This window comes from Ornithorhynchus anatinus, chromosome 1 (genome assembly GCF_004115215.2).
Source record: "Ornithorhynchus anatinus isolate Pmale09 chromosome 1, mOrnAna1.pri.v4, whole genome shotgun sequence".
Taxonomy (NCBI): Eukaryota; Metazoa; Chordata; class Mammalia; order Monotremata; family Ornithorhynchidae; genus Ornithorhynchus; species Ornithorhynchus anatinus.
This window is the reverse complement of record NC_041728.1, coordinates 30,588,293-30,607,416: the sequence shown is the minus strand read 5'-3', so window position 1 is coordinate 30,607,416 and position 19,124 is coordinate 30,588,293. Positions and strand designations below refer to the sequence as shown.

General features: G+C 45.6%; 2 protein-coding genes across 8 annotated transcripts in view; one reads left to right on the top strand and one right to left on the bottom strand.

Moving 5' to 3' along the window:
• Nucleotides 1–19,124, bottom strand: part of GPHN (gephyrin) — a 684,869-nt gene that overhangs the window by 429,699 nt on the left and 236,046 nt on the right. The window lies entirely within an intron of this gene.
• On the top strand, nucleotides 13,579–14,828 carry LOC100083572 (RNA-binding protein 41). The gene has a single exon (XM_001514084.5). It carries the CDS (start codon nucleotides 13,591–13,593, stop codon nucleotides 14,824–14,826), a length of 1,236 nt encoding a protein of 411 aa, XP_001514134.3. The 5' UTR covers nucleotides 13,579–13,590; the 3' UTR covers nucleotides 14,827–14,828.

Genomic DNA, 19,124 nt, shown 5'->3' with positions numbered 1-19,124 from the left:
ATCAGTTCCACTTTGGCTTCCCCAGTAACAATAATAATGATTGTGGTGTTTACTATGTGCCAGGCACTGTACTAAGCGCTGGAGTGGATACAGGCAAATCAGGCTGGGCACAGTCCCTGACCCACATGGGCCTCACAATCTTAATCCCCACTTTACAGATTAGGTAACTGAGGCATTAAGATTTGTCACACAGCAGACAAGTGGAAGAGGTGAAATTAGAATCCATGACCTTCTGACTCCCAGGCCCATGCTCTATCCATTAGCCCATTCTGCTTCCCTGCCACACATGTGCCCTTCCGTGTTTTGCAGAGCATGATAGGTTTCTGAAAGCGTTACTTCTGAGTGCTGGACTCGTGCAAGGTTTTGTTGGTAGAGTAGATGTTTTACATGTACTCTCCCAAGCGCTTAGTACAGTGTTTCGTACATAGTAAGCTCTCAATAAATACCATTGATTGGTTGATTGATTGATTTGAAAAGGCGCCCTAAACATCGCATCCCACAGTGTTCTGTGACCTTAGTCTGTAAAGCCAGTGTGGGCAGGGATTGTCTCTGCTTATTCTCTGTTTACTGGAGAAGTAGCGTGGGTTAGTGGAAAGATCCCAGGCTTGGGAGTCAGAAGTCATGGGCTCTAATCTCAGCTCCGCCACTTATAAGCTGTGTGACTTTGGGCAAGTCTCTTCACTTCTCTGGGCCTCAGTTTCCTCATCTGTAAAATGGGGAGTAAGACTGTGAGCCTCATGTGGGACAACCTGATTACCTTGTATCAATCCCAACGCTTGGAACAGTGCTTTGCACATAGTAAGAGCTTAATACCATATTATTCTTATTATTGAAGTATACTTCCCAAGAGGCTAGTACCATGTTCTGCACACAGTAAGCACTAAGATATGATTGAATGAATGAAGCCTCAATAATGAAGACCTGCTAATTAGACTACTTGGACTGGGAAACCAAACAAGCTGGGGACCATTACTCTAGACTAATATAATAATAATGTACTTGTTAAGCACTTCCTTTGTGCCAAGCACTGGGGTAGATACAAATTAATCAGGTTGGACACAGTCCTGTCCCACAAGGGACTCTAATTTTTATCCCCATTTTTCAGCCGAGGTAACTGAGGCACAATGACGTGAAGTGACTTGTCCAAGGTCATACAACAGACAAGTGGTGGAGCCAAGATTAGAATCCACGTATGTCTGGCTCCCAGGCCCGTGCTCTACCCAATAAGCAACACTGCTTGAGAACCCTACAGGCCTTAAATTGGTCTGCAGCACCCCAAATGCCACTGGTGAGGTTGGAGGCATCATAAAGACGGCGTTAAGGGACCAAGGGGAACATATGGTGCAGAGGAATGTATAGAAAGTCAAAGAACATCAACAAAATGTACCCGAATGAGGCTTTGGCGGAAGATTTAGGGAAACACTTCACTAGTTATGGTACTCCTCCAGGTAGGCTTCCAGAAGATCAGAACTAAGGCAGCATGACTATATTTCATCATTATTTGCTGAGTATTTCTGGGATTCCAGAGGCAGCAAAAGCTGGATCGTACAACTGCAGGCTTGCTTTGCCTAAAGAGTAATTCATAAAGAATCCTGATTCCTCCTTAGGAAAATAAGGGCACCAGCCAAATAATGTCACGGCAGGCCAGAAAAACGTTCTTTTCCAAGCTACCATTTCAATTTGTCTGGCTTACTAATGTCCAGTGCAAGCTACTTAGCATAGTTAGGAGTAAAAGTAACATGGAGAAATGTCAGGCTCAAATAACCAACTGGAAACTTGATCGTCATCAAGCTCATTGCAATGTAACTCATTGAAACGAGTAATCAGAACCGGTACCGATTTCATTTACTTTGGGATTTAATCTCCAGAGTTTTAAATGTCTATAAAATATAAGAGAACAAATGACAGTGAATGATTGAGAGGCTGACAGGACCTTGTTGAGCTTTAATTTACTTGGCTACTGCTTCAACAAGTACCTGCAAGCAGTCTGATGATAAAGCCAACATCTCTACAGAATTTTAAAGATATGCCTGTCACACAACTCTAATATTACAACCATTTCCATCTGTCCTTTCCCTTTCCCAAAGAAGAATTTGTTTAGATTGTTGAAAAGTACACTAGTTGATTCAAATAAACTACTGGGCAAGTCATTTAACTTCTCTGTGCCTCAGTTCCCTCATCTGTAAAATGGGAACTAAAACTGTGAGCTCCACATGGGACAACCTGATCACCTTGTATCCCCCAGTGATTAGAACAGTGCTTTGCACATAGTAAGCCCTTAACAAATACCACAATTATTATTACTCCTCTTCTGTTGTACTCTCCCAATAGATTAGGATAGTGCATTTGTGCTTCACAAATACCATGATAACTAATATTAATACCACTAATACTAAAACAGAAAGGGCATCAGTGCTTGAGTCCTAACTCTGTGCCAAGCACTGAACAAAGAGAATGGGAGGGCACAATGCAACAACAACAAAATAATAATAATAATAATGATAATGATAATGGTATTTGCTAAGTGCTTACGATGTGCCAAGCACTGGTCTAGGGTTGTCCCACATGGGGCTCACAGTCTTAGTCCCCATTTTGCAGAGGAGGTAACTGAGGCACAGAGAAGTTAACTGACTTGCCCAGAGTTACACAGCTGACAAGTGGCAGAGCTGGGATTTGAACCCACGACCTGACTCCCAAGCCCGTGCTCTTTCCAATAAGCCATGCTGCTTCTCATATCATTACAGTATTTAAGCGCTTATGTGCCAAGCACTCTTACTAAGCACCAGGATAGATGCAATGTAATCTAGTTGGACAGAATCCCTGTCCCACATGGGGCTCACGGTCTCAATCCCCATTTTACAGATGAGGTAACTGAGGCACAGAGAAGTCAAGTGATTTGCCCAAGGTCACTCAGCTGATAAGCGGCAGAGCCGGGATTAGAACCCACGATCTCTGACTCCCAAGCCCGTGCTCTTGCCACTAAGCTATGCTGCTTCACTTAAAAGAGTAGGTATAAATGATCTCTGCCCACAAGGAACTTACAAACTAGAAACACCTAAGAATTAAGTCTCCATATTCCTCAACAAGGAATCTAGGCATTTTTTTTCCCCTTGTTTAGTACTTTACTAAATGCTGGAAGCCCTCCAGAAATGGGAACAAAGACTCACGGCCTTACTTTGTGGAAAGCTAAATTGGGAGTGTGCTCAGGGAGCAACATAAGATGCAGATCTGGCCCAGCAGGATCGAGGCTGTGGGGGAGAAAGTGACTTGCTGCTTTAATTAGCTGAGAGGGATATAACTATTAAGTGTCAACACTGGAATGGTAAAAACTCAAGAGGGCGAGTAACAAATTGGAAACTTGACATTCTAATGCTGACTGTCACTAAAAGATGAGATGATCCAAAGGATAGACAGAAGGTTGGCTTGGGAAGGATAAAGAAATGAAACTGGGGAATAATGGACAGAGTAGCTAGGTTAGGTACGGGGTGAGTAGACGGAGAGTCTCACGGCAAATTTTCGAGGAGTTTTTGCTTCGTGTGGAGACTTGGGAAGTGTTTTACAGAGTAGGAGAGTTGTGGACTGAGCAGCAGGTAAATAAGACCATTTCTAGGCATTTAGCTAGGAATGGGAGCAGGGGGCCAAATGATCGTATTTATTGAGCACTTACTGTATAACAGAGTTTGTAGGCATGTTCCCTGCCCACACTGCAGAGAATCAGAGTGGTTTAGTGGCTAGAGCCTGGGCTTAGGAGTCAGAGAATGTGGGTTCTAATCCCAGCTCCACCATTTGTCTGCTGTGACACCTTGGGCAACTCACTCCACTTCTCTGGGCCTCAGTTCCCTCATCCGTAAAAGGGGGAGTAAGACTGTGAGCCCCATGTGGAACAGGGAATGTGTCCACATTGATTATCTTGTAAATCTTCCAGCACTTAAAACAGTCCCTGCTACATAATAAGGGTTTAACTATTATTACTATTATATGAAGAGGCCAGGCGTTCCAGGACAGAGGTAGGACACAGGCGAGGGGTCAGCGGTGAGACTGAGGTACGGTGAGTAGGTTGGCATTAGAGGAGCGAAGTGTGCAGGCTGGGTTGTAGTAGGAGAGCAGTGAGGTGAAGTAGGAGGGGGTAAGGTGACTGAGCGCTTTAAAGCCGACAGGGTAACCGTTGATCTTCTGTGGTAGAGAAGGCACGTTGAGCGGAACACAAATGTTCACACCCATGTTTTTAGGATTTCTTCCTTATCTGCATTGGGACTGGATCTGCCTTCATCTTCGGAATCACCGTGAACGGGATCATATAGGGTTTTTAGTGACGTGTAACAATTTTTGGTTTCTTGGTGGCCGGCACAGCCCAGGATCTAATCCATCCACCTGGATTCACCATCTACCAGGCATGTTTCCTTCTTTGATTTGCAAGTCGTTATAAAGGTTTCTGAAAGTCTTGCTTCTTCGTGAGTTCTCGGGGGCCGCAGGATACTGTCGGTGAAAGTGAAATTTTGCAGCAAGTAGGACTTAGCCTACTTAAGTTGAACCAATCTTTGGGACTTCTCTTGGTCATTCACAACATCTTGGCAACCACCTGGAATGCAGCATTACAGAGACTGTAGATGTTCATGAATATGTGTATATTCACTATACATGTTGGGGAGTGCGGGATAATTTTCTTTTTTCAACAGAGCTGCTGTGATGTTGTTGTAAGGCTACTTAGGGGTGTCTTCGTTCCCCAGGAGTTGGATGTTTGGCTGTTTTAGTGATTTGGAGGCCACTTCTGGATGCAGAGGCTCTGCGGGGAGTGTGAGATTGGCCCATACAATAATAATAATGATAATAACAATAATAATTACTGTATTTGTTAAGCGCTATGTGCCGAGCACTGTTTTAAGCAGCGGGGAAGATACAAGGTCATCATGCTGTCCCACGTGGGGCTCACAGGTTTAATCTCCATCTTACAGATGAGGTAACTGAGGCACAGAGAAGTAAAGCGGCTTGCCCAACGTCACACAGCAGACAAGTGGCAGAGTCGAGATTAGAACCCACGCCCTCTGACTCCCAAGCCTGGGCTCTTTCCACTAAGCCACACTGCTTCCCCATATGAGATGGTGGTGCATCCAACATTTTGCTTCTTGCTGCTGTGATCCATACATTTCTAAGGTCCCATAACCACACTATGAAGTAAGACTGCTACTCTAGATAAATGTCAAGATTTATTTCCCAACACTGACACCTCCAGATTTCCACCTGTTAATAATTCATGCTTCTCCAAATTCATGGCTCTTTAAAGCTGTCAAATGGATATGAAGGCAGATGTTTTGGTATAAATAAATCTGGTTGGATAATTCATCTTGCTTTTTAGGCAAATCCTGAAGCCATATTACATTTTAGATTTTTAAGGAACAATCTATTTCACTTTCTAGATTTAAAAAACACCTCATAATACCATAACTCTAACAATGCTCTGAATTTAGTCTTAAATATCTATTATTCAAACTGAATAATTTAAAGCAAATGCTTCGATGAAATGCTCAGCTATTTACAAAATGTAACAAACAGAACTCACCTTCCCCCGCAAACCTTGTCCTCCCCGTGACTTTCCTATTATTGTAGGCAATACCATCATCCTCTGTCTCACAGACTGTAACTTTGACTCATCTCTCTCATTCAACCTTCACATTCAATCTGTCATTACATCCTGTCAGTTCTACCTTCACAATGCTAGAATCCACCCTCTCCTGGTCACCCAAATTGCTATCATGCTGATCCAAGCACTTATTTCCTGCCTTGACCACTGCCTCCTCACTGATCTCCCTGCCTCCTCTCCCTCCCCTCTCCAAAACATACTTCAGCTGGCTCCCTGGAAAATTTTTCTGAAAAACCATTTGGTCGGTCAATCAATCGTATTTATTGATCACTTACTCTGCGCAGAGCACTGTACTAAGGGTTTTTGGGAGAGTACAATAGAGCAGAGTTTGTAGTCACTTCCCGCCCATAACGAACTCACAGTCTAGAGGAAGCTGCTTTAAATTTGCAAAAACCCGATTTGTATTAAACTGTATAGTTATTTTTTCTATGCATTTCAGGAAAGGGCACAGAAATTCAGACAAATGCGGATGATACCGTAGGAAATTAGCTTAATTAAAATGGTGTGGATCTAAATTAATTTCCCTTCGATGAAATCGACAGAGTTTCAGTCAACAAATCAAAGATTTTTATATCTTAGTGGCATCTGCCCCACATGTTGAATTTTACACTGTACTGTTACAAGTTGGAAGGTTCCTAGAGCTGTACTGCAGTTATTAAGGCGATATGATAAAGTGTCGGTGCAATTTGAGAACACCTTGAAAAGATTTCATACTTGACGGCATGAAAATACGAAAATACTTGTCACATTGGCATGAAGATTAGGGATGAAAAGGTGTTTTTACCAAAAGAGGAATGAACAAGGAGTCTTCTTTGGCAATTAGGATTTCACAATCGGATGGCTAACACGAATACTGTTTCCAGCGGGAAGGAGATATTAAAGTGATTTCCTAAGCTTTAAAAATACACTGTATATGTTATTGAGGCTAATGATCCACAGGGACAGAGAGAATTGGGGATAATGAATTGGTTAAGCAGCTCAACCACTCGAATGGCATATGATACCCCAACTGCTCTGGTCAGTAAAGTGTATGAACTGCACTGAACCCAAGTTCCTGGTGTCCAGCCCTCACCCACTCTGGCCCAGTTCACTGTCCAGCTGAAATTAATTAATGATCAATAATAATGATGGTATTTAAGCGCTTCCTATGTGCCGAGCACTGTTCTAAGCACTGGGGTAGATAAAAGGTATTCAGGTTGTCCCACATGGGGCTCACAGTCTTAATCCCCATTTTACAGATGCGGTAACTGAGGCACAGAGAAGGTAAGTGGCTTGTCCAAGGACACACAGCAGACAAGTGGCGGAGCCGGGATTAAAACCCCTGGCCTCTGACTCCCGAGCCCGTGCTCTTTCTACTGAGCCACGCTGCTTCTCAAGCTGATCCCTCCAGAATGGGCTAGAGCTTCCTTCAGCTCAGAAATCCTGCCATCCCTGATGCAGATAGCATGGCAATCTTGTCAGCTGAGAAGAGAAAGAAGCAGGAGGAAAGAATCGATGAACTAACCCTCAAAGGGCCGATTACCACCAAAACCATAAGGGTCAACTGTGAGGTTGAAGTAAAGAAATATTTGGAAGAAAGGATTCTTTTGTGTGTCGAAATCTATCCTGCTGCTATACAATTATCACCATTAAATAGAGTGGGTACCTTAATTCTCTGGAATTTTCTAAATGAGGGCAATTATTTTTTTAAAGGAATTGAAAATTCTCCATTTATGACTTCCCGGAGGCAGAGATCATTCGTTCCCTTCCACATCACGTGGAATCTCCACCCGTACAATGTGCTCATGCCTGAAACCACCCACACCAAGGCCCCCAGAGCAGAGAGAGAGCCTCAAGAGCACGCAAGGTCCTTCTTTTCCAATTCAAAGAAGAAGCTCCAGCCCTTTTTATTTTAGGAAGGGTGAGGATATATATTTATCTTTTTTTAAAAAAGATGTTGATAATCTGATAAGCAATTTTAAAACATTTGAGCTGATACAACTAGAGAAGCCGTGGAATTAAAAACTTTGCTTCTGCTAAGTCAAGATAAGAGAGTTTACGAAACACGACTACATTTTAAAGACTTTAAATATTCTTCCTCCACTATATTTTTGGAAATTACTTTACATTGGCTAGATCACAGAGACCCAAGCATCGTTCTATAATGGTTTCTCCTCTATCAAATTCTTCCTCAAAACTCATTCAATTCACCAGTTTCTGGGTCACCTGCATGGCTTTTCTATTAGACACACCAAAAAGAGTGCCCTGGTAGGGCAGCCTGGTGATTATTTCAGACTAAAAATTATTCATTGGAATTTGAGACAAATATTACAATAAAGCAATACTCTAATACATAAATAATACTAGAGAAATACAGAATGTTGGATTTACAAATAATTTCCAAACCAAGGATCACAAAGTGTCTTGACTTTGGAGAGACCCAGCCAAGCTTTTCTCCCACCCAAATGAATTAAAGTATACAACCATACCTAACATAGCTCACAAATATAATAAATGGGTTCTTTGAAGGGCCATTGCGCACTAGAACCAGTGGACAAAATACTTGATTTTCTCAGGAAACGATAAAGGACGTTGATGATGATGATAAAAGTATTTCTTAAACACTATGTGCTACAAACTACTTTGTGCTGGAGGTAGATAAAAGATAAGCAGGTTGGACACAGTCCCTGTCCCATATGAGACTCGCAGTTTAAGTTGTATTAATTCATTCAATCATATTTATTGAGCACTTACTCTGTGCAGAGCACTGGACAGCAGATCTTGAATCCCCATTTTTACAGAGGCCTGAGACCTACAGAAGCGCTACAGAATCATCGTGGCTAAGTGGACGGGCATGGGCTTGGGAGTCAGAGGGTGTGGGTTCTAATCCCGGCTCCACCACTTGTCTGTGTGACCTTGGGCAAATCACTTGACTTCTCTGTGCCTCAGTTACCTCATCTGTAAAATGAGGATTAAAAGTGTGAGCTCCACGTGGGACAACCTGATAACCCTGTATCTACCTCAGCTCTTAGAACAGCGCTAGGCACATAGTAAGCGCTTAATAAATACCATAATAATGATAATACTAACTAGACAGCTATCAACTGGATGCTGGATAGGGTTCCTAATTCTATATCTTCTTTAATTATAAGATGACTGATATTGGTCCCGGTTTATAGTTGGAGTTAGAGTTGTACTGTCCAAATCAATCATCCATCAATAGTATTTATTGAGCTTTTTGTGTGCCAAGCACTGTACTAAGAGGTTGGGAGAGTTCAATACAGAGTTGGTAGATACATTCCCTGCCCACCATGAGCTTACAGCCTAGATGGGGAGACAGACATTAATATAAATTATTTACAGCAATGTACATAAGTGCTGTGGGACTGAGGATAGGGTGTATAGCAAACACCCAAAGGTCGGAGATCCAAGACGATACAGAAAGGAGAGGGAACTGGGAAAAGAGGGCTTCACTGGGGAAGGTCTCTTGGTATTTAAGCTCTTACTCTGTATTAGACACCGAACTAAGCACTTAGCTTCTTCTTCCTTCCCTGTCTTGTGCTCCCCTGGCAGTCATCTATTCTTGGATGCCTCTTCCACACCAATCAGTCGTATTTACTGAGTGCTTACTGTGTGCAGAGCACTGTACTGAGCGCTTGGAAGACTACAACACACAATACAAGAGACAGCATGTTAGATTTAATTAATTGGTGACTCTCCCACTTTGCTTCAACCTCCCTTTTTCACTCTTGCCTTCCATCTTAGGGTTGTCCCTCCACCCCCTATACTCCGGCCTTTCCTTCCTGGGCTTCCTGCACTTTACTCTTCCTCTTTCCTCAGCTGGAGGCAATTCTGACTAGCATGTGGGCATCCCGCATACACCTGCCTCATCTCCTCACGGAGACTGCACTGGACAGTCTCTGCACTCTCTGTGCTCCCCTAATGATAACGGTGTTTAAGTGTTATGTGCCAAGCATTGTTCTAAACACTGGAGTAGATACAAGGAAGTCAGGTTGTCCCACTTGGGGCTCACAGACTTAATCCCCATTTTACAGATGAGGTAGCTGAGGCACAGAGAAGTTAAGTGACTGCCTACTTGTTTTGTTTTCTCTCTCCCCCTTCTAGACTGTGAGCCCACTGTTGGGTAGGGATTGTCTCTGTTGCCTAACTGTACTTTCCAAGCACATAGTACAGTGCTCTGCACACAGTAAGCGCTCAATAAATACAATTGATTCATTCATTCATTCAATAGTATTTATTGAGCGCTTACTATGTGCAGAGCACTGTACTAAGCGCTTGGGATGAACAAGTCAGCAACAGATAGAGACAGTCCCTGCTGTTTGACGGGCTTACAGTCTAATCGGGGGAGACGGACAGACAAGAACAATGGCAATAAACAGCGTCAAGGGGAAGAACATCTTGTAAAAGCAATGGCAACTAAATAGAATCAAGGCGATGTACAATTCATTAACAAAATAGGGTAACAAAAATATATACAGTCGAGCGGACGAGTACAGTGCTGTGGGGATGGGAAGGGAGAGGTGGAGGAGCAGAGGGAAAAGGGGAAAATGAGGCTTTAGCTGCGGAGAGGTAAAGGGGGGATGGCAGAGGGAGTAGAGGGGGAAGAGGAGCTCAGTCTGGGAACGCCTCTTGGAGGAGGTGATTTTTAAGTAGGGTTTTGAAGAGGGAAAGAGAATCGGTTTGGCGGAGGTGAGGAGGGAGGGCGTTCCGGGACCGCGGGAGGACGTGACCCAGGGGTCGACGGTGGGATAGGCGAGACCGAGGGACGGCGAGGAGGTGGGCGGCGGAGGAGCGGAGCGTGCGGGGTGGGCGGTAGAAAGAGAGAAGGGAGGAGAGGTAGGAAGGGGCGAGGTGACGGAGAGCCTCGAAGCCTAGAGTGAGGAGTTTTTGTATGGAGCAGAGGTCGATAGGCGACCACTGGAGTTGTTTAAGAAGGGGAGTGACACGCCCGGATCGTTTCTGCGGGAAGATGAGCCGGGCGGCGGAGTGAAGAATAGACCGGAGCAGGGTGAGGGAGGAGGAAGGGAGGTCAGAGAGAAGGCTGACACGGTAGTCTAGCCGGGATATAACGAGAGCCCGTAATAGTAAGGTAGCCGTTTGGGTGGAGAGGAGAGGGCGGATCTTGGCGATATTGTAGAGGTGAAACCGGCAGGTCTCGGTAACGGATAGGATGCGTGGGGTGAACGAGAGGGACGAGTCAAGGATGACACCGAGATTGCGGGCCCGAGAGACGGGAAGGATGGTCGTGCCATCCACGGTGATAGAGAAGTCTGGGAGAGGACCGGGTTTGGGAGGGAAGATGAGGAGCTCAGTCTCGCTCATGTTGAGTTTTAGGTGGCGGGCCGACATCCAGGTGGAGACGTCCCGGAGGCGGGAGGAGATGCGAGCCTGAAGGGAGGGGGAGAGGACAGGGGCGGAGATGTAGATCTGCGTGTCATCTGCGTAGAGATGGTAGTCAAAGCCGTGAGAGCGGATGAGTTCACCGAGGGAGTGAGTGTAAATGGAGAACAGAAGAGGGCCAAGAACTGACCCTTGAGGAACTCCAACAGTTAAAGGATGGGAGGGGGAGGAGGCTCCGGCGAAGGAGACCGAGAATGATCGGCCAGAGAGGTAAGAGGAGAGCCAGGAGAGGACAGAGTCCGTGAAGCCAAGGTGAGATAAGGTATGGAGGAGGAGGGGATGGTCGACAGTGTCAAAGGCAGCAGAGAGGACAAGGAGGATTAGAATTGAATGAAATGACATGCCCAAGGTCACACAGCAGACGAGTGGCGGAGCCTGGATTAGAACCCACATCCTCCGACTCCCAGGCCACGCTGCTCTCTCAATACCAGTTACATGTAACAATGCTGCATTTGTAGCTTAAGTGGCATTTCAGCCCATATTTAAAAACCATCATGGACTGTCCCTGGTATTTGCAAATATGCCTTTCTAAACCCCTGCAAAACATCCCAGAGAACGGTGTTTCCTCCCTCTCCTCCGCACCTCGGTTCAACCATCCAGTTATCCTCCTTGGTCCAAACCACAAATCGATCCACCGATTTTCCAAGACATGAAAATAAATCACTGTATCTCCTTAACCAGATTTCAGTGTCTTTCATGGAGATTATTTTATTTTGTGACAAAATGCCCATAATATTTTCCCAGGCTGGCTTGGGAGAATGAACAACACGGTTTACCAAAATTCATTTGGTTCGTCCACCAGTGAGCTCCTCCATAGTTAGGTGTAAATGACCTCAGACTTTAAGCTCAAGTTGAACACCTTTGACCCTCACATCAGTATAATTGGGTGCATGTTCCCTGGCCTTAGTAAGTGCCCACAACATAATCCTTAAGGGTTCAATCCCTATGACACAACTTTCCCTTTGAAAGTTGTCTGCTGTCTTTCCTGCTCCAGATTTTCCTCCTCCATCCACCAACATTTTCCTCTTTTGTCCCTTACCGCCTTCCTCTACTCCTTGAGGGGGCTCCATCTAGCATCAAAGTGCATGGACTCCCTTGCTTCTATTTATTGCTATTGTTTTTGTCTGTCCCCTCCCCCCCCACCCCCCCCATTAGAGTGTAAGCCCATCAATGGGCAGGGATTGTCTCCCTCCCAGACTGTGTTAGGAGGACTATGCCTGATGTGATTATCTGGTAGCTACTCCAGAGCTTAAGTGATAATAATAATAATGATAATAATGGTATCTATTAAGTTCTTACTGTGTGTCATGCACTATACTAAGCACTGGGGGTAGATGCAAGCCGATCGGGTTGGACACAGTCCCTGTCCCACATGGGGCTCATGGTCTCAATCCCGATTTTACAGATGAGGAAACAGGCACTGAGAAGTGAAGTGATTTGCCCAAGGTCACACAGCAGACTTGATTAGAATCCATGACCTTCTGAGTCCCAAGCCCATGCTCTATCCACTGTGCCACGCTGCAACTAATCATTACACTGCAAGCCCATTGTGGGTAGGGATTACCTCTGTTGCTGAACTGTATTCAATAGTATTTATTTATTGAGCGCTTACTATGTGCAGAGCACTGTACTAAGCGCTTGGGATGAACAAGTCGGCAACAGATAGAGACAGTCCCTGCCATTTGACGGGCTTACAGTCTAATCGGGGGAGATGGACAGACAAGAACAATGGCAATAAACAGAGTCAAGGGGAAGAACATCTCGTAAAAACAATGGCAACTAAATAGAATCAAGGCGATGTACAATTCATTAACAAAATAACCCAAGCATTTAGTGCAGTGCTCTGCACACAATAAGCACTCAATAAATACGATTGAAGTATATTCCCTCTAGACTGTAAGCTTGTTGAACCGTACTCTCCCAAGCTCTCAGTACAGTAAGCATTCAATACCATTAATTGATTTACAGATATTCCAGAAATAGGTTTCTGTGGTGACATATTTACTTAGCCATTAAGCCACCCTTCATGGACTATGATATTGATTCCCCACAACATTCTGTTGATACGTGTCAACATAAAACAACTCTATCCTATCTGTGCAATGAATTAAAAAGTACTTCTCAGGACTTAAGCGTGATATTTCTGTAGCTGTGCACATTCCCATCTGTTGGCTAATATTTTGTCTGTCTGCCTTGTCTTTATTAAATTACATGAAGACGGTGGGTAATAATAATAATGATGGTATTTGTTAAGCGCTTACTATGTGCAGAGCACTGTTCTAAGTGCTGGGGTAGACACAGGGGAATCAGGTTGTCCCACGTTGGGCTCACAGACTTCATCCCCATTTTACAGATGAGGTAACTGAGGCACAGAGAAGTGAAGCGACTTGCCCACAGTCACACAGCTGGCAAGTGGAAGAGCTGGGATTTGAACTCATGACCTCTGACTCCAAAGCCCGGGCTCTTTCCACTGAGCCACGCTGCTTCTTCACCAGCCCATAAACTGAGGACAGATATTCAATGATGGCATTATGGCCGAGGCCCGTGAAGCCATGAAGCGGGTAAGCAGTAGCATGTCCAGCGATGACATAGTCTTGGAGGACTTGGAGACCGAAGGGGAGAGACAGCTGAGGAGTCCCCTTCACCATCAGCTGGACACTTCGGTGTCCATTGAGGAATGCCTGTCCAAGAGGCAATGTTTTGCCCCTGCTGCCCTATACAAGCCCTTTGGGGAGGTGGCCGCCGGGGCTCTGACTTTATCCCAGTTCCAGGCGTTGCAAGAGAGTGACCGGGAAACGGCTTCGCTCCGGGAGCTGGGGCTGACCGATGCCGAAATCTCCCTTTGGAAGAACCGGGCTTCGGAGGCCAAGAGTGCAGGCCTTGGGGCCGCCCCCGAAGCCACCCTGGAACGTCTGAGGAACATCGAGGAAAAGATCTCCGAGCGCCAGCGCATCCTGTCCCTGCCTCAGAGATTTGCGGGAAGCAAGCAGCTGAACCGGAGGGAGATGGAGATTGAAAATGCTTTGTTCCAGGGGACGGACCGTCACTCCTTCTTGAGGGCTCTCTATTACCAAGATGAAGCTCGGCAGAGAGTACAGAAGGACCCCATGAGCGACTTGGAAACAGTTTATCAAGAAATCCTGACTCAGACGCCCCAAGAGCCCCACGATCCCACGCAAGTGGCCTCGGCCTCCCGGTCCGCGGCCCCAGAGGCCCCAGGGACTCCGGGCCGGGGTCGTGAGGCGGCCGAGGACACGTCAGAGCCCCGGCGACAGGACGGTCGGGCTGCACAGGACGAAGCTCCCGGCCTCCCTGGGCCCGAAACCCCCCAGCATGCCAGCGCTGCCCCCAGAAAGGTAACGGAGCCGGTGGCCTTTGTCCCGGAAGATGAGATCCGGAGAAATCGCCTGTCAGAGGAAGAAATCCGAAAAATTCCCCGATTTTCTTCGTACAGCCCCGGAGAGCCAAGCAAGGTGCTGTATCTGAAGAACCTCAGCCCCCGCGTGACGGGGAAGGAGCTGGTCTCCTTGTTTGCCCAGTTCCAGGAGAAAGAAGGGCCCCAGATTCAGTTCCGCTTACTGACCGGACGGATGAGAGGCCAGGCTTTCATCACCTTCCCCAGTACCGAGCTGGCCCAGCAGGCACTGTTGCTGGTGAATGGCTTCAATCTTCTGGGCAAGACCCTGGTGATAGAGTTTGGAAAGAACAAAATGCAACCGACCGGTCTTCTCTCAGCCCCCCTTCCAGCGGAGGCCACCAGCGGCCTGGAGAAGCCCAGAAGCAGCTAGAAGGTTGAAAATTGGGAGCCCGGAGAAGGTCTCTGCTATCTCAGCTTCTAAGATCAGGGATAAAGGGGAGTTCCGTCCGAGGTGAAGGAGGAAAATTTTCCCCTGTCAAAAGTGGGCAAGGTCACCAAGACTGCTCTCCTCAGGGTGAAGATGCAGGCGGTTTGAGGAGGAAATTCAAAGGAAATATTTTTCAAAAATGAGACTGAGGTAGCAGGGTTGTCAGATTGTATAGGTGACAGATTGTCTCATCCTCGGGTAGGACTGAGGTCACTGGGGGTTATCACCAAATTATTCACAGCCGGTCTTGGAGAACTTTTCTCTCTCTTCCTTAGGGTGACAAACCTACCTCTCCTTAGGAAATATTTATCACTGTCTGTAGAGGAGAACAGTTGTTGGGAACACATGTTCCAGTACAATCTGACCATCTATCCTCCTTTAAACATCTAGGCTGAAGGGATTACCATCCTTAAGAGCTGCTGAGGGAAAGAGTGACATTCATTCCTGAGAGGGTCCAAATCCAAACAAGGCTGACCTTGGTTGGGGGGTGACAGGGGAGATGAGGGGAGAATGAGGGGAAGAGGGTGAATGCCCACTCTCCCCATGGTGAGGACAACTTTAAAGAAAATAGGCAAATGGGCCACTTTAAGGCCAAGAACTGTTTCTGTTCTGTAGCAACGCAGTCCAGGGCCCTGGCCCCTCTCAATAAATAGTTGCTCAATAAATACTGAACAAAGCTGGTTATATTTATATGGATTCGATTAGTTTTAGACCAGTCGGTCCCTAAATCAAGAGAGTAAAAAGATAGGTTTTTGTTTGAGATCAGGTCCAGGCCCCAGATTTCCCATAAGAATATCGCCAAGATCCGCCCTTTCCTCTCCACCCAAACGGCTACCTTACTATTACGGGCTCTCGTTATATCCCAGCTAGACTACTGTGTCAGCCTTCTCTCTGACCTCCCTTCCTCCTCTCTCGCCCCGCTCCGGTCTATTCTTCACTCCGCCGCCCGGCTCATCTTCCCGCAGAAACGATCTGGGCATGTCACTCCCCTTCTTAAACAACTCCAGTGGTTGCCTATCAACCTCCGCTCTAAACAAAAACTCCTCACTCTGGGCTTCAAGGCTCTCCATCACCTTGCCCCTTCCTACCTCTCCTCCCTTCTCTCTTTCTACCGCCCACCCCGCACGCTCCGCTCCTCTGCCGCCCACCTCCTCACCGTCCCTCGGTCTCGCCTATCCCGCCGTCGACCCCTGGGTCACGTCCTCCCGCGGTCCTGGAACGCCCTCCCTCCTCACCTCCGCCAAACTGATTCTCTTTCCCTCTTCAAAACCCTACTTAAAAATCGCCTCCTCCAAGAGGCGTTCCCAGACTGAGCTCCTCGTCCCCCTCTACTCCCTCTGCCATCCCCCCTTTACCTCTCCGCAGCTAAAGCCTCATTTTCCCCTTTTCCCTCTGCTCCTCCACCTCTCCCTTCCCATCCCCACAGCACTGTACTCGTCCGCTCAACTGTATATATTTTCGTTACCCTATTTATTTTGTTAATGAATTGTACATCACCTTGATTCTATTTAGTTGCCATCGGTTTTTACGAGATGTTCTTCCCCTCGACGCTGTTTAGTGCCATTGTTCTTGTCTGTCCGTCTCCCCCGATTAGACTGTAAGCCCGTCAAACGGCAGGGACCGTCTCTATCTGTTGCCCACTTGTTCATCCCAAGCGCTTAGTACAGTGCTCTGCACATAGTAAGCGCTCAATAAATACTATTGAATGAATGAATGAATATGGCAAAAGACAGAGAGGCGTGGTCAATAGGTTTGAGACTTCTTGTGCAATTCATAAGTGCTTTCTTGTTTTCTAAAGGAATAGCCACAGGTTCCATTCAACATGTCATTTGCAGAGGTTGGGACAGTTCTATTTTGGTTGGGATTTCTGGTTCCCAGTTCCTGAAGTGTTTTTCTACAGAGATTTAAGGACCTGGGTTCTAGTCATGGCTCCATCACTTGCTTGCAGTGTGACCACCCTGGGAAAGTCACTTCGCTTAACTGTGCCTCAGATTCCTCATCTGTAAAATGGGGATTAAGACTGTGAGCCTCATGTGGAACATGGACTGTAGCCAACCATTACCTTGTATCTACTCCAGCGCTTAGAACAGTCCCTGACCCAAGTAAGCACTTAAATACCGATTAAAAGAAAACAAAACAAAAAAAACTTAAATTTCCAGAAGAGGATAATCTTTACTTCAAAAATGCCCATGTGCACACACTTCCGCCCTTTCGCTTGAAGAGGTTTATGTTGCAAATGTGGATATAGGATCAGACAAGTCAGGAGTTACAAATGCAAATGTTTTCAAGTATTTTTAATAATGCCAATAGTAGTCTAAAACACTTATGGGCATTGAGCAGAGCAGATTAAGAAGGATAGATACTTGTAACTTTACACTTTAAATAGAGACTATATCATTTAAAATAGAATGACTTCTGTGACAACCGAGTGTATCTATTTTAATACACCCAGGAGAGAAAGAAAGAAAACATGTGCGGATTCTTGGCTGTTTCAAAGGAAATAGATTTTTCTTTTTTAATTAACTCAGTCTTCCTAACTGGGAGTTGCTTTATGGTAGCTTCAGTGGAACCAATGCAAGCTGCAAATAAGAACGGAGAGGAAGACTGGAGGATGAGCATCAGTTACAAGTTACCGGATGTATATTGCTGCTCTGTTTCCTGTTGGTGTTTTAATCAATCAACTGTGAGTGCTTACTGTGTGCACAGCACTGTACTGATTGCTTGGGAGAGTACAATATAGCAGAGTTGGTAGACATGTTCCCGGCTCACAACGAGACCATAGTCTAGAGGGGGAGATAGGTATTAATATAAATTATGGACATGTAGATTAGTCCTATGGAGTTGAAGGAAGGGTGGATAAAGGGAGCAAATCCAGGTGTAATGGCAAAAACAGAAGGGGGTGGGAGAAGAGTGCATGGTGAAGCAGATACAGCACGGAACTCAAAGTCTGGAGGTCATGGGTTCTAATTCCCGCTCCGCCACTTGTCCGCTGTGTGACCTTGGCAAGTCACTTCACTAGGCCTCAGTTCCCTCATCTGTAAAATGGGGATTCAGCCTGAGTCCCATGTGGGACGGGACACTGTGTCCAACACGATTTGCCTGTATCCACTTCAGTACTTAGAACAGTGCTTGGCACACAGCAAGTGCTTAACAAATACCATTAGTATTATTAAAGAGGAAACGAGGCCTTTAGTGAGGGAAGGCCTTTTGGAGTTGTGTCTTCATTAAGGCTTTGAAGGTGGGGAGAGTAGATTTATACTGGGTCTGTCTGGTACATTTTTTGTTAGACGATGCTTGAGGTGGGGTGGGGGATCATTTGGGCGCCGGAGAGACCACGGTCCGTATCTTGCTGATGAGTGAATAGTATGTTTCAAATCCTTTAGAGCAATGAGGTTTTCTTCTCCAGAAGTGGATGCTTTTTAGTACTAAATGAATTAATAATCATCGTGACAAATACAGTCTAAAACAGTGCCCTAAACACAATAAGCTCTCAATAAATACCACTGATGGATTGATGAAAGCATTTGGTGATGAAATGCGTTATATGCTATCATAATTCGAAGAGCCTCTTCAAGGAGGAGCTATGTGCATCGAACTCTTTTTATAATATGATACGAGATGCAACAAATTTATTTAATGCCATTCCCTGAGTAAAGTACACCTTATTCTGATGGACATTTTCCCAGGCTTTTTCGGAGACCCAGAGTGCAATCTGCAAGACTTTAAAACTTTATAAGGCAGTTGCTTAAATTATGAAAATCAACTTAAGGTGATTGATGACTTCCAAAGTAAAGTCGACACATGACAAAAAGAACACACACACACAAGAAAACTCCTTAATTCAGGACTAACGACTCACAAAATGGCCAAGGAGAAGAAAGAGAAGGGAGAAGGAGAGAAAAGTATTAGTATTCACTAGCAGCCACAGCATTTTACTGTAATTAAGTGCTTGGAAAATAAAAACTGTGCAAGTACCCATTCCCTTCCTCCAAGGAGCTTACACTCTAAAAGGGTTTGCAGTCATACAAACATTTATAAACAGTTCCAGATTGTCAACCGGGCAGAAATTTTCTGCTCAATAGTGAGGGTGAGAATGACCATCTACCTAAACTGCCAGGCAAAAGGCAGGATCTCAGACAATTCCTTGCCTGCTGTGTCCAGGGGGAAGAATGGTGGGTGGGGTGAGGATTGCAGGGTGTGTGTGTGTGTGGTGGTTAGATTCCAGCTCCCCCAAGGATGCG